The 15,978-nt window shown below is 40.5% G+C and overlaps 1 protein-coding gene across 5 annotated transcripts in view; it reads right to left on the bottom strand.

Moving 5' to 3' along the window:
- Window positions 1–649: 649 nt before the first annotated feature.
- Window positions 650–15,978, bottom strand: part of ZNF106 (zinc finger protein 106) — a 65,916-nt gene continuing 50,587 nt past the window's right edge. For all 5 annotated transcript variants that reach the window (XM_047075247.1, XM_047075248.1, XM_047075245.1 and 2 more), the window contains 9 exons: window positions 15,235–15,369; window positions 14,407–14,523; window positions 11,420–11,611; window positions 10,833–10,895; window positions 10,005–10,124; window positions 9,416–9,487; window positions 8,530–8,601; window positions 5,247–5,393; window positions 650–4,561 (listed from right to left, as the gene is read on the bottom strand). In XM_047075247.1, the coding sequence (XP_046931203.1) occupies window positions 4,505–4,561; window positions 5,247–5,393; window positions 8,530–8,601; window positions 9,416–9,487; window positions 10,005–10,124; window positions 10,833–10,895; window positions 11,420–11,611; window positions 14,407–14,523; window positions 15,235–15,369 (975 nt within the window). In that variant the 3' untranslated portion in view covers window positions 650–4,504. The remainder of the gene's footprint in view (window positions 4,562–5,246; window positions 5,394–8,529; window positions 8,602–9,415; window positions 9,488–10,004; window positions 10,125–10,832; window positions 10,896–11,419; window positions 11,612–14,406; window positions 14,524–15,234; window positions 15,370–15,978) is intronic.

Raw genomic sequence — 15,978 nt, 5'->3', positions numbered from 1 at the left:
TGAGTGGGTGGGCATGTAAGCCCTTTAACAGTAGATTCTTTGTTCCCCACAGTTCTATAGTCTCCCTGGACATAATCCCTGTTGATTTTCAACATCAGGTGTTTTGAGAGTCTGTCTTTCTGGTGCCAGACACAAGGGTCTGGGTGCCTAAAGTGGGGCATACTCCCTTCACTCCTCAAGGGAAAGCTCTATTTTTCGGATCCCTTCCCAATAGTGGGTGGCTGTACCTCAGGTAGGATCCAGAGGGTGAATGAGTTTCTGCCTCTCCTACCTGTCTCAATGCATCTCTTGTATCTTTTCTTTTGGAGGTGCTGTTAATCTAGTCCTCAGGTCCTTTACAGAGGAAAATTATTCCCTTTATAGCTGTAAATTTGTTGTTATACCTGGGAGGAGGTGAACTCAGGGTCTTCTACACAGCCATCTCAAACCCCAGAGATGTAGTTTTAATCTTGCTCTTCCATCAACTAATTAACCTGTTTTACGACCTTGGACAAATCCATAAATGTAGCTGTTTGCCAAACTTATCTGGATCGTGGTCTGTGGCGTATCTATAACCATCTTGTGTTTCCCACCCAGTTTTCTTCTTACTGTCTATTCCAACATGGAAAAGAAAGGGTGGGCTATTAATATCCAGATAAGGTAGCAAAAGTAAACAATTAGTAAAAGTACTTTATTTTCCTCTTGTATTTGCTTTATATCTTGCTTTACAAAGTTATGAAGTTCACAGCTTTATACCAAAATGTAAGAAGGCTAAGCTATTTGCTTATAAACATTTTTGCAGTCAAATGTCATCTGATTTCATTCTTCTAATCCATATTCAATATATAAAAAAATTCAGAGACCAAGGGTACTGGAGCAGCTCTAGGGCATATATTTCTCTTAAGCAGGAGAAAGATCTTCAACAGCCTTTCCTCCTTAACTTCCTCCCCCACTGATTCAATTGGGCTACGGCCTTGAATTTAGGGCAAATCTAGGAGTCAGTTGTCATGTGACCCAGCAGGGCCACAGACTTGGGGGCTGGAGGTGAGGTTAGAGGTTACTGTCTGGTAAGCACTATGTTTGGTTTACACCAAGATTTCACATCCACTTGCATGTGGAACTCATACAACCCAAACCACCTCCATCATGGCTTCTATCATATCCATCAGACAGCTTCTCTGAAATCCTGAAAATCGTGATCATTTGGGGCAGGGATGAAATCACAATTTTACCCATGTGGCAGGCATGGCCTTTGTATGTAACAGTTTTAGGAGGTCTCCTTTTGGTAGCAGAAACAAAATTTTTAAGTATGCGCATACAAATTATAGTGATTTGAGCAAACCAAGAGGATATGTGCTGTTTAAATCCCACTTCACAAGATACTTTGATCTCCCCTCCGATGAATTCTTTTCCATAAAATATACTGTACCATCCCACTAAGTGTTGTATACCTACTCCCACCACATTGTCCACATACCTACTCACTAAAGTTGTCTACTGTATACAATACCCCAAAACAAAAACAAAAAAGCCCCCTCTGTTAGACAAACAATCACGTGAACAGCGATAATATTGCCTATAAATTACAGGAAGGTCAGGAGCTAAACACTCAACTGCTCACTTCTGAGGCAGAAGATTATTTTCCCCACAAAAGTAGGACTGTAGTAGCAATGGCGTTTCCTCAGTTTCAAGTAACATCAGTTGGAGACAATTCTTTGCTCTTAGGTGCTTAACTGCTTTCTAACTGAGTAGAGGAGTGCCAAAATAAGTTCTGAACCTGATTAAAAACTCTGGGATAAAACTTGAAGTGACTGATAGCTTGTCATAACAAACTGCCATTAAAACGCTAGCATAAGCACACAAAAGGACTGATAACCACAGTTTTCTTGGCTTCTAGCCATTAGAAGTAGGCACAGGCAATTAAAGATAACATTCTAAAAATGGCCTCCAACTCCTTACAAGAAATGAGTTGGGTTTTGTCAGGTCATGTTAACACCTTCCTTCATTAAGCACTAAATACCAAGTCAAGGCAAAATCCTGAGCCACCCCTCTTCTCTAAGTGAAGACAGAGGGCTAGCATCAGTTAAGACACTGTAAAAGACAAAAAATAGTCAAAGTTCTGCATACCTTTCAAGACCCCTAAAAGTAATAACACCACCATAAGCAGCCAAGATGCTTATGGTGCCTTTATTTCTAAACAGAGGGCTCAAATAGTGCACTTAGGATAACACACTAACCTGCAATAAAAGAATTTCACACATTCTTGAAACAAAGACATTATTACCATGGCCTCAAATTGTGTGTGTGTGTGTGAAATGAGGAAAAGCGTTACAGGTATAGGTGCCCACGCGCATACACACGTCCAAGGAACATTCACCCTGCACACACAAAGGCAGATAGACTATGCACAATTCTACCAAAATTAAACCCAAATCAGTTGTTACTGATTCTGTCATACCTTCAAAGGTTCCCCACGATTGCCCAACACCTCACATATCCCCTTCCTGCTGTCCAAAGGCTCCACCACGCTCATCTTTTCAGACATGTCCTCAGGCAGGACAGAAGAGCACCTACGCGTAACAGAGTATGCCAGACTGTCTTAACACACTGACCAATCAACACAGAAATGCAGCTTCACGACAGCCCTGAATAAAATGCCGGGTGTAGTAGTAATTTCTGACAGCTTTCCTGGGAAATCCCCCTTCCCAAACCCACATGACAGCCTGGCTTCCCTGCTCATCCATACAAGAAATGAGGAGGAGAGGTAAGAAAGCTTCTTAATCGCATACAGAAACGGCACAAATACATTTTATGCAAGAGAATCTTCTCCTTTCTCTCTCAGGTATCATGCAAACATCAATAGTCTGGTCAAAAAGTCTTCCTATTCACAAGGATAGAAGTAAACAGCTTTTGGGGCCATTCGTTATTTAGTAGTAGCTCTTAGATTAGCTTTTTTTTTTTTTTTTTTTTTTTGGATCCAGTAAGAACCCCTGGAGCTCTTCCTGGAAAAAAAGAACACATACTTGCGTACGATTTCATACCCTCTTGAAACCTATCCATGAATGCTTCATGAAGTCCCCCAGCCCTAGAGCCTGAGTGAAGACATGTGAGTAGGTGTGTGTGTGCACTAAAAGGGGTGGAGATAAACCTGCACGCTACGCGATCCTAGAAAACAGCAGGTGTCACATCCCGAAGCCTGGTACGTGGCACTGAGCTCTTCTCCCTTCTACCACTCTGAAGAATCTTTCAGAGTTTTGAGAATCCAAAAACAAAAGGCTAGAAAGCAACACTTCTATAGCTTCTCTCAAGAGTCCAGAGAAAATCCAGAAACAAAGCAGTCTCACTAGGCTTTGTTAATTTGTCTGCTCTCAGTGGACAAGTAGCGTCTTCACCCTCACCATGCTCCACTCTTCTTGGCCAGCTACAGGGAAGGTGAAGGCAAGACACCAGTTCAGAAATAAGTCTCTAAGAAGCCTGCTTGAGCCCCTCAAGACTGTATTCAGATGCTTTATCCTAACTCCCCCTTCTTGAGTGCTGCAGGTGGGTGGAAAGCACCCCAGGGGCCCAGAGGAAGCATTTGATGGCTGCCAACAGTCTGGGCACAGCTAGATAGTGGAGGAGAAAGGGATTTGTAATGGAGCAAACTAAAAGGCTGCAAACCCACAGCAGGACTGGCGAGTCAAAAACTGGAAAAGGAGATCTACACCTCCAGTTCAAACAGCCTGACAAGACCTGCAGCAGTGAGTGCCTGGGTCTAACAGCAAAATTCCAAGGTACACGTTGGGTCTGTGCACTATCTTGAACTGAGTACTCTTATCACAACTTGAACAGAGGTTCGAAAGGAAGTGCTATCTGTGAGGACTTGTCATTATGTGATCTGCTGAGTTCCTAAAATTTCAGCAGAGCAGTCGCTCTAGCCGTTAATAATCTACTGTGTGTCCCTTTGAGATTTAAAGCTAGCTCTGTCCATCTACAAAGCAAGAGGATATTGAAACACACTGCACATAATCGTTAAGAAAGGAAACTAGTTGCTTCTAATTTAAATACCCAGTTATTAGAACTAAAAAAATTAAAACTGATCCTAAAAATCTAGCATTTGAACAAACTTGTACTTAAAAAGCCGGACTATGGGTTTAAACCATCATAAGAACGTAAACTAAAACTTGCAAACTGAAATCAAGAAACGACTACATATTAATCATATGGGTCAAACTGAGTAGCCAATTAAGATCTGTATTTTTAATAAACATCTGGAGAATACTAGTAGCATAGATGACTATATTCCATGCTGTCTCAGAGAAGTATGGTTCCCTAAAATCTGTTTAAATCGGACAAACCTCCAGTAAGAACTTAAAGTGTAACTATCATCCCATAGAGCTGCCCAGACTTATGTTAGTGGTAAGCCTGGCTGGTAACAACTTTCTCCTTCCCTGCTTCTCTGGGGAAGGGAAGATTGTGGCCTCTGTGAGGGGCCGATGTGAAATTAGTTCAATTAATAACTTCCCAACATGGGAGGCAAAAAGCTTCATGAATCAATTTTGCTGTCATCCTCAGCATGTCGTTCAATGTGTCCTGCAGCATCCTAGGAATAAAGGGAAAAGAGCCCATGAGAGAGAAGTTGATAGTAAGACAAGAGACAGTTAAAGCCAAGGAGAGCTTCATGGGCACACTCTAAGATCCACACATTAAAGGTACCTAGGACCCAGCACTTTGCTAACTTACATGAAAACATGCACTTCAAGATGAGTTCTTATCTTATACAAGAGCACTGTAACAAACCTCTAGGTTCAGTTATTGGATTTGAAACATTTGAAAACATTCTCTTTGGGTTCTTTCTCAAAAACTACCTAATTCAGGGCGACTGGGTGGCTCGGTCAGTTAAGTGTCCGACTTCGACTCAGGTCATGATCTCACGGTCCGTGAGTTCGAGCCCCGTGTTGGGTTCTGTGCTGACAGCTCAGAGCCCGGAGCCTGCTTCAGATTCTGTGTCTCCCTCTCTCTCTGCCCCTCCCCTGTTCATGCTCTGTCTCTCTCTGTCTCAAAATAAATAAACGTTAAAAAAAAAAATTAAAAAAAACAAAAAAACAAAAAACTACCTAATTCATCATCTGAAACCTCATTAAGCTATTCCTCAAATCTCTGAATAATAAAAAGGAAAATCTCTCCCTATTTATTCCAATTCTCAACATTCTAATAAGGCAAAAAAGGTTTGCCTGCTCTGAGCAGTCGAATAGACCCCAGGTCGGCCTCAAGTCCCACTCAGGTACCTGTTTAGACCCTTTCCTAGCGGTGAAAAAGGCATCACAGTTCTTCCAGCGACATTTCAGAGTTTGAAAGTTTGGATTCGTATGGTCAGTGAGCAAATGTTGTTTTAAATGATCCACAACGCCAAATATCAGAGAGCAACCATGCCACTGGAAAGAGAACAAAAAGGAAAGTTAAAAAGTGTACAGGAAGCATGCAACTGCGATTAGAAAGCCCCTCACTTGTATCCTATAAGTTTTGGGCAAAAAAAAAGCAATCCCCTTAGGCTTTATTCTTAGATAGAAAATGCAACAAAGCCAGAGGCACCCACATTAATTAACAATATCATGAGGAGCCTTGAAAAGCCTGGAAAGTCTTGACACTGTGTGATATTGAGAAGGCAGAGCACTAAGATAGCTGTATCGTTAAGAGAGATAAGGAAAAGGTTAGCAAAAATTGACAGACAACTTATCATAAAATTCAGTTTACACCACACTTATTTTTTTACCTTGCCATCACAGAATGAGTTCCTTAGTCTACTTATTTAAAAAGACTAAGAGCTCTCTGTAATACTGAAGGGGCTGTTTCTAACAATTCTAAGAACTGCTGATTTATAAACTTGAAAATAAAAATGTCTGATAAAACTACGTTGCTATGGAAGCCTGACTTTACTCAGAATCTTTATCACTTGAATCACAATCTTGTGTCTTTTTTTAAATTCTAATTTTACTATAAAATACGTGGCTCAGGGGTAAATGTGGCTCAGCCGATTAAGCATCTGACTTCGGCTCAGGTCATAATCTCTCCGTCTGTGGGTTTGAGCCCCCACTTCAGCCTCTGTGCTGACAGCTCAGAGCCTGGAGCCTGCTTCAGATTCTGTGTTTCCCTCTCTCTCTTCCCCCGCTCACAGTCTCTGTCTCTCAAAAAATGAATAAAAACGTTAAAAAAAATGTTTTTAATAATAAATAAATGTGGCTCAATTCTCAATTTCACTTGTTAGTCAGAAAGCATACAGACTCTGTCTTGGTATTTATCCTACAAGCCTGCTTATCATAAATCTTACAATTCTAATTCTAACACGTTCATTTATTTTTTATTTATTTTTGTTTTTATTTTTGAGAGAGACAGAGTGTGAGCAGGAGAGGGACAGAGTGAGGAAGACACAGAATATGAAGCAGGCTCCAGGCTCTGAGCTGTCAGTACACAGCCCAATCTAAAAATGGAGGGTGTCAATTTCATTCCATCAATTCTACAAAGCATGTTAGGGTACTGGGAGGGGGGAATTTCAGCCATAAACGTTTCTTTGATCACTACTAATATTAGAACTGCTGAAACAAATTAAGGCCTATAAGGAACAACGTAAAAGTTTGGAGCTCCCACCCCAAAATAAAAACCAGGCAATTTAGCCTAGGCAATGGAAGTTTAAAACCTTCCAGAATACAAATTTTTATTGGCCTATTTTTCAAAAACCAATGTGGACACAAATCAAACTATTAATACAAGTAATCCCTGTATAAGCTAGTAAGCAGGTCACAAAAATAAACACTTGCACTCATTTCGTAAATAGTTGATCCTTAAACACATAGGTTTGAACTGCGTGGATCCACTTATACATGAACTTTTATCAATAAATACAATATAGTACTGTAAATGTATTTTCCTTATGATTTTATCTTATTTACTTATTTAAGTAATCTCCACACCCAATGTGGGGCTCGAACTCACAACCCTGAGATCAGGAGTCACATGCCCTACCAACTGTGCCAGCCAGACACTCCTCCTTACATTTTAGTAACATTTTCTTTTTTCTAGCTTACTATATTGTGAGAATACAGTCTGTAATACATATAACATACTAAATATGTGTTAATTGACTGTTTATGTTGTCAGGAAGGATCAACAGTAGGCTATAAGTACTTAAGCTTTGGGGGAGTCATAAGTTATATGCAAATTTTCAACTGTATGGGGTTTGGTGCCTCTATAACCATCTGCACTGTTCAAGGGTCAACTGTACTCTTGACATTTTTTTTTTTTCAACGTTTATTTATTTTTGGGACAGAGAGAGACAGAGCATGAACGGGCGAGGGGCAGAGAGAGAGGGAGACACAGAATCGGAAACAGGCTCCAGGCTCTGAGCCATCAGCCCAGAGCCCGACGCGGGGCTCGAACTCACAGACCGCAAGATCGTGACCTGGCTGAAGTCGGACGCTTAACCGACTGCGCCACCCAGGCGCCCCCTCTTGACATTTTTGTAAGCATGTACTGATTTTATAATAAACAAAAACCACCAAAGAAATAACCTGGGTGGATGATACATAAACATACCTCATATCTAATCTTAAAACAGGTTATTCATGAAAGAAGTATGGAAGTATTGGGGCGCCTGGGTGGCGCAGTCGGTTAAGCGTCCGACTTCAGCCAGGTCACGATCTCGCGGTCCGGGAGTTCGAGCCCCGCGTCAGGCTCTGGGCTGATGGCTCAGAGCCTGGAGCCTGTTTCCGATTCTGTGTCTCCCTCTCTCTCTGCCCCTCCCCCGTTCATGCTCTGTCTCTCTCTGTCCCAAAAATAAATAAACGTTGAAAAAAAAAATTTAAAAAAAAAAAAAAAAAAAAAAAAAAAAAAAAAGAAGTATGGAAGTATTTTATGTACAGTTTTAACTTTTTTAAATCATTTTTTTCAAATGTTTCTTGAGGATGCCTGGATGGCTCAGTCAGTTAAGCATCTGACTTCGGCTCAGATCATGATCTCACAGTTTGTGAGTTCGAACCCCACATCAAGCTCTGTGCTGACAGCTCAGAGCCTGGAGCCTGCTTCGAATTCTGTGTGTGTCTCTCTCTCTCTGCCCCTCCCCCACTCACTCTGTCTCTCAAAAACAAACATTTAAAAATTTTAAAAATAATAAAAATAAATGATAAAAATATTTTCTTTTTTTTAATGTCTATTTTCGAGCGCACACACACACACACACACACACACACACACACACACGAGCGGGGGAGGGGCAGAGAGACAGGAAGACAGAGTATCTGAAGCAGTCTCTGTGCTGATAGCACAGAGCCCAATATAGAGCCCAAACTCATGAACTGTGAGATCATGACCTGAGCCAAAGTTGGACGCTTAACTGACTGAGCCACCCAGATGCCCCTATGTACAGGTTTTAAAAATAAGCTTCCTTGGCCTACAGCAGGAGGCATAAAGTAGACACTCAAATATAAAAATGCTTAATTGATGATGATGAAGATGTATAAATTAGCCTAGGGTTAAACAACTCCTAAGTCTGGTCATAAGAACAGTTTCACTCCTTACCCAACAGCGGTAATTCTGCATCAGATTCAGCCTCACAGCTTGAATACTGCCATCATAACAGCCAGTGTAAATCTGGGGGAAAGAAAGGTTTATCCTATCAGACCAAAACAACACACAAAAAACAACTACTCAATATCCCAAAAATACGTGTCAAAAGCTCCTTGTACCAGCTACAAGAAAATACAAACCTAAACCAAACCCAGCCCCAGAGTACAACAGTGGGGAAGTATCTTCTAGTATAGATACTTTGAAGCCTTGCTCCTTCCAGAACGCTGGCTGAGAGCATAAGTGGCAGGGCTCAGAGGCACCCACTTACATTGTAACTGGTCCACTCTGGCTACTGGGCATTGCATGCTACCTCGGGCATAATATATTAGCCGTCTGTGTTTCACTGGAACAAAGGGTTCTAAGGCTCAGAGTCTGAAAAACACCCATTCTGGTCCAACCACATAATTTAAAAATAAAATAAATCAGGGCTTAGCAGGGTTAAATGAGTTAGCTTCTACTTTTAGGTCTGCTTTCACTATGCCATACTGGCCTAATCTCCTGACTCTATTCCAATGTTCTGTTCGGATCATAATGTCTCTGGAAAAAGCACCACTCAATTTTTGGGGGACACATTTTAAACTTATATTCTGTTTAATGGTGTTATCAGATTCTTATTGTAGTTATTTTAGCTATTAATAGAAAAGGGAATATTCAACAATGTCACTGGGTTACTTCTCGATAATAGCATGCCAAAAAAAAGAAAGGCATTCAATATCAGAATGCCTACCAGAAACGTGTCATTTTTGGAAGTGATAAATAGTAATATTGCTATCAGTTTGTAGTTTTCAGTAACAAGCATATTCAAAAGCAAATATGTAACATGGCTAATAATACTCACCATACTTTTATGGATGGTCATACACATAATCATGTCTTTGTGTCCTCCATAAACTTGCAATCGATCATGGGACTTAGGTGGAGGAAAAAAATAGAGAATTAAGGTTATTTATACCCTGTGGTTAATAAGCATAATCCCTGGAGGCCTCTGGCAGGTTTAGCACTAAGCTGAAGTACCAGTAGCATTTTCACAGAAACATAATCTAATGACAATCTTTCGAATAAGTCTTCAAGGGAGGAGCTGGTAACTGGAAATGAGAAAACTAACTTCTGTGCAATGTCAAAGTCTAAACCTGAAATTGCACACCAAGAGAACTAGACAGGTTTTAGAGACTAACTCTGCTCTCCAAAAACCATTTTAGTATTGACCTCTGTGAGCCAGACCATGTTTTTCAGAGCAGTGTTTCTGACAGTCCAAGGATCATCTGCTTCATAATTATCTAGAGGGCCTGTGAAAAATGCAGATTCCTGGGTCCCACCCCAGCCTTACTGTATTAAAAATAATAACAATAACAATAATACTTCAACACCCAACCCAAACAGGCCTATTCCCCAAATCATTCAAGCAAAATACTGGATCTAAATTCTACCTGTAATTCATAGACACGAACAAATTTATCCAGGCAAGCAGTCACCATCACTTTCCCTAGGATATTCACCACAGTCACTGCATGATTGTGACCTTTATAGATCCGCACAAGCTCACCAGTCTGCATCAGAAAAGAGACAAGTCACTAGACTGACTTTCCAGATTCCTTCTGACTTTTGAGATTTATGATTCTATTATTCCAAGTTGTAATTCTGAGCCTACTTGTACACAACGTAGCTGTACTAATTTTAACAGCTCAGGTACCTGCATAAGCATTTATTACAATATACATATATAATATGCATGAAATGTATCCTGATGGAGAGAACCCATTGTCACACAAAGAGAAGGGCTACAACTCTATCTGTATGTATTTTATAGGTTTTAAAGAATTTTCACTCTTATCATTTTGTTGTGTCTGGACAAGTCCCTGAGGTTGCAGTATCCCCAGGTTTATAGACCGGGCACTGAGCGTCAAAGAGCTGCCTCTATGACCTGAGCAGAATCTCTCAGCTGTTTTTATTTGTTCTATTTTAAACTACGTATCACATCCACTTTCTCAGAGCCTCAGATGCTCAATTTATCTCAGGTTTAAATGAGACAAACTAAACCTTACGTAAACTTTGAATCTGTCCCCTATTAAAAATTTTGAAGAGGCCAGAATTTCTCAAGTGCTCACTATCTTCCAAGAGCTTATGCAGGTAGGGATTATTATTAAGCTTTTCAATATAAATATTAAGCTTGCAATATAAAATGCAAGAGGTCTGAGGAATCCTTCAAGGTTTAATCTTCATTCCATTAAAGATTTCTTTACACCAACACAACCTACATGAATGTTGTGCGCGTGGACTGACTGATCGCTGGAGCCACTGAACACAAGGTCATTCACCACCTTAAAGAAAAAAATTCATTGAGTTACATTTGGTAAAAGGTTCTGAGCTTTCTCTGTAATTTGTAATGCACACTGTTGAATTCTAATTTCCAACCCACTTTGAGATGAGCATCAACTAGATATAAAACACTAAGTTCCTCAAATTTTCTGAAATGAAACTTAGGGCCTACCACCAGGTACTCTGATGAAGTGACAATGTATTATTGGGTTTGTTACCTCGTCAGAACGATTGTGAAACTGCCTAGAAGGACTTTAAAGTGTATCTACATTCTATAATAAAATACACTGTTTCTCCATTAATATATTAATGTATTAAAATACAGTCCAACCCCAACCCCGCAAAAAAAAAAAAAAAAAAAAAAAAAATACATCCCTTGGTCACCCAGGCCTAAAGAAAAGCACCGTAATCTCCTTGCTCTTTTCCAGATGATGTGCTGTAGATAAGGCATTAGATGACAAGACAAATGTCACTCAAATCCTTTTATTTGTGCCAACTGACTCCTGTTATCTTGCACTGTACTTGCCTTCATGCAAAGAATGGTTTTGCTGTGGCCCTCTAGGGTCCTGAGAAGGAGTCCATTCCGTGCATCACGGACACTAATGGTACAGTCATAAGATCCAACAACAAGCAGCTTTCGGGCACCTTCCTGAGCTGTGGCAAGACAGCTGACAGCCCGAGGGCCATGGCATTCAAAGATTTCAAGTCGTTTATTGTTCTGAAAAATAAGCCACCATTATATGAAATAAAAGCAGCTTGGCTGGTAAATATCAAAATCAACTCACCCAAATCACTACCTTGATTCAAACTCTTAAATTCTACTACCTGTTAAGTTCTCATACCCCATGCGAATCTTTTAACTTCCCAACCTCTGCTATTCCCATTCCAACTCTCTTTGTGTCCATGACTCCCTCCTCCCCCATTCTAGTGCGGGCATGGCAAATTCTTACATTATAAACACATTTCTAACTTCAACCTATACTATCTGATCCTCGTTAGCACTTGACTCTCTTTTATGCCTTCTCTCAGTTTCCTTAAGTTAATGATAACGGATGATCGACTTTCTTTTTCATATGCTCATACATTTTCCTTGCCATAGACCCAGAAGCTCTTTCTCTGTATTTTGTCATCCAAACTTTATGCAAACAATTTGTCGTATGTTTCCAAATTTCTCCACTGAGAATGACTTACTTACAAATAATTTCAGGAAGAATCTCTCATTCTCCACCTGTTATTCCCAAGTCCTTCTGATTTCTGGTTCTATGTCATCTCTCATGACATCATTTAGTGAACTAGAGAAGCCTTTTATATCAGAGTGGCATGGTCACATCCTGAATTCCCAAACATTCCTTTACCTCAGATCTTAGACTTGCTTCCCTCAGTCCCACACCAACCTTGTCCATAAAGTCTCCCATTTCCCCAAAATCTCTAAAAAGGAACATCAGGCACATGCAAGGGGTGAAACTCGTAGAAACTTCACAAAGGAGCAGCTGGTAGCCTCCAGGGCTAAGCAATGACTCCAGCCATCATAGGTGTTGGGGAAACAGCCTGATGGGAGTTTAGAGACCACTGGTGGACAGGCTCTAGTAAACAGCCCTGGCTTTCTGTTAAGACCTCAGAAGCACTGCAATCAGGTGTATGGACAAACCAAAAAGGGCTCAGTGCTCACGAGGCTTCAAAATTGCAATGTCTGCAGAGATTCTCAAATCTCGGTTTCCAAATCCACCTTCTCTGTGGCTTTTCAACCATTTACATTTCAATTTCTTGTCTTCATCCTGCCTCAAAAGTCCTGTTCCTGACTTTTGTCTACCTTTGATGACATTACTCTCACAAAAGACAATTAGAGAATTATCAAGTTTTATCCTTTAAAATATTTTAAATTTATTCTTTCTTCTTCATTTCTTTTGCCCTAACCAAATCTAATGTAGGCTGTTAACACTTCACACCTGGAATGTAACAACCTTCACTAATTACCCTTCTGTGATCTCTTCATAACCTAGTACTTGATTACCTATGTGCTAGATTCTTCTAACTTGATTTTAAGCTTCTTTTAAAAAAATTTTTTTTAAACTTATTTATTTTTGAGAGACAAAGTGAGACAGAGCATAAGTGGGGGAGGGGCAGAGAGAGAAGGGAGACACAGAATCCAAAGCAGGCTCCAGGCTCTGAGCTGTCAGCACAGAGCCCGACACGGGGCTTGAACTCACGGACTGCGAGATCATGAATTGAGCCAAAGTCGGACACTTAGCCGACTGAGCCACCCAGGCGCCCCTAAGCTTCTTAAAAGTAGAAGGCATGATGTATTTTATTGTATCCCTTAGAAGCAGTGGTTCCAGGGGCGCCTAAGTGGCTCAGTCGGTTAAGCATCTGACTTCAGCTCAGGTCATGATCTCATGGTTCATGAGTTCGAGCCCCGCATCGAACTCTGGGCTGACAGCTCAGAGCCTGGAACCCACTTCAGATTCTTTGTCTCCTTCTGTCTGCCCCTCTGCTGCTTACACTCTGTCTCTCACATTGTCTCAAAAATAAATAAACATTAAAAAAACAATTAAAAAAAGAAGTAGTGGTTCCAGCTCACATGTCGAAGGAGAGTTGGTAGGTATTCACTACACATATGAATAATATTATAATTGGGCATAACATAGCAAACATTCTAACGTGCTGTTAAAAGATGACCAAATGACCTTGGGATATGGCACTGCAACTCATTAGCAACCAAACCCATCAACTCTACCTCTATTATCTTTTATCCATTCTCTTCTCTTCATCCTTAGTCTAACCTTTCATGTCACCTTCTACCACAAAGCCTCCTAAATGAGCTCCCTGTCTCTACTAGGACCAGTATTTTCCTATCTCATCAACTCCAGAGTGACTTTCTCTAAAATACAAATTCACTCATGCCTCTCATACTTTAAAGTCTACAAGACGGAAGTCCATCTACGTTAACAAAGCGTATAGGGCCAGCAAGAACTGGTCTTTCCTCATTTCCTAGGCATCATCCTAAGGTCTAGAACATAACAACAGATGTTCAATATAGGTTCACTCAACAAATGAATTTCTCTTTGGGTTAGGAAAGAATGAAGCCACACAGGCTTATAGACAAACCTATGACTTAGTTCACATTACAGAACAGGCTATCCTCATGAAACTCTCAATCGGTTCCAAACCACATCAATGTCATACTCAAAAGAATTTAAGCTCATTTTTCATGGTGTCATTCTTAAAATGAGATAGACTAGTTTAACCTATGACTCATTATTTGGCCCCAAATCATCAGGCTTGGTTTAATTTAGTAGAGTTACCTTTTGGGCCTGGCACATTTGAGCCTGAGCAGACAGAATGCAGGATCTTGTTTCACTTATACCAGAAAATAACAGTTTTTGAGCAGCAGCTAATTCTGTCATCTTCTCACACAAGACAACAGGAAAATATCTGCCTTCTACTTCTTTCCACGCATTCTCACACTACTTTCAAGTGGCATGGGAATTCAGCCTTCTCCCCTCAAACACTAACCTTTATGTTAAAGGTGACCACGGTGCCATTTGCCAGTCCTGCATAGAGGGTTCGCCATCTACTATGGAGGCAGAGGACCCGGTCTTCCAGCTGTAGCTGCTCCACACACTCTCGCGTCTAATAAAGCACACAACACCTAATCAGCAGGGGTTCACAGCAAATAAAGGGTGACAACAATCCTTCTTCAAGCAGTGTGTGACATGATTTTTATGAGGAAGGAAATGTAGCGACCTCTGTTTTGTACAAGATTATCTTAGATTCTTTTTCCTTTGAAATATGTGGCCAAAGACCCTCAGGCTATAAACAAATCTAAATTCTAATGTTACTCATGTTCCTAATTTGTAATGTAGAAATTCTTCAAAGGACACTAAGAAGTGGGCAAAAAGATTACAGCTTGATGAAAACTCAGATGATGGCTAGCATTTGTTTGGTAATAAAGTATTTTTATGTTTTTTTTTCTTTTATTCTCTCTCTGTGGAGGAGTGAAAAAAAAAGGTATTTTTAATTTAAGGTACATACTTTTTTTTTCTTTTTTAGATTTAGCACCACTGCACACTTAGTAGGCTACAGTATAGCATTAACATATCTTTCATATTCACTAGGAAACCAAACAATTCATTTGATCATTTTATTGTGATACTCTCCTTACTGCAGGGGTCTGGAACCCAGCCCACAATCTCTGAGGCGTGCCTGTACTAAAAATGGTTTGGAAGTGTAAAACAGAGAGTGGGCAGAATGAAGCATCTGTTTCAGTGCCTCCACTCTACACAGTAAACGCAGTCAAAGCAGTTTAATATCATCACTTTTGATTTGTCTGGACCCACTTACCTTAACATTATAGCAGCGAATGGTGTGGTCACTGGAACCAGTGTAAAGGGCAGCATTCTTGCCAGAGGTTTGGGTAACCAGGAGGCAGTTCACTTTGGAGGCATGCCCCTCAAAGACCCCAATGCACTTCCGACTCTAAAGTCAAGCGCATATCAGATTATTACTTGTGGATACACAAGGATTAGGTAACACATTTCCTTAGCAATAACAAAAATGTTAAAACATATTAGTTCTCTGCTGCATCCTCAGTGCTTAGGTTAGTGCCTGTTGTTACACAAAAGGTGCTCAGTAAATATGTGTTTACTAAATGCCCAGCAGTCACACGGACTAAGTACCCACAACTCTGTTAGCTGAGCCCTACCCAAAATTCTTAAGGCAGTTTGCTGTAAGATAGATCAGAATTTTAATTAATGCCTGGAGCAAGGCTCTCCAACATAGGGGCCAAAGATCTGACAAATCCAAACTGTAGCTAATTTCCCAGATGAGTTCCTTCATTTCCTTGGTAACTTGTGAGAGAATGTTCCACAACATTCAGAGATGTGTCAGGCCCCTAGTGGGGCCACCAGGGGTGGTTTCACACAGGAACATCCTAGATATTATGTTTGTGCACATATTCAGATCTACTTAAAATACACACACACACATACATTTATCTTGCAATTTAGAGTTAGAGTCAATCTCCCAAATCTTACACTCATACTTCCTGGTACCACTGCTTCCTTCCTTCAGACATCCTTCTTGCCC

The sequence above is a fragment of the Lynx rufus genome, unplaced genomic scaffold (assembly GCF_022079265.1).
Source record: "Lynx rufus isolate CCGP_SWC_20201006 ecotype Redwood Valley unplaced genomic scaffold, mLynRuf1.p SCAF_13, whole genome shotgun sequence".
NCBI classification, from domain to species: Eukaryota; Metazoa; Chordata; class Mammalia; order Carnivora; family Felidae; genus Lynx; species Lynx rufus.
This window is presented reverse-complemented; position numbering and strand designations above follow the sequence as displayed.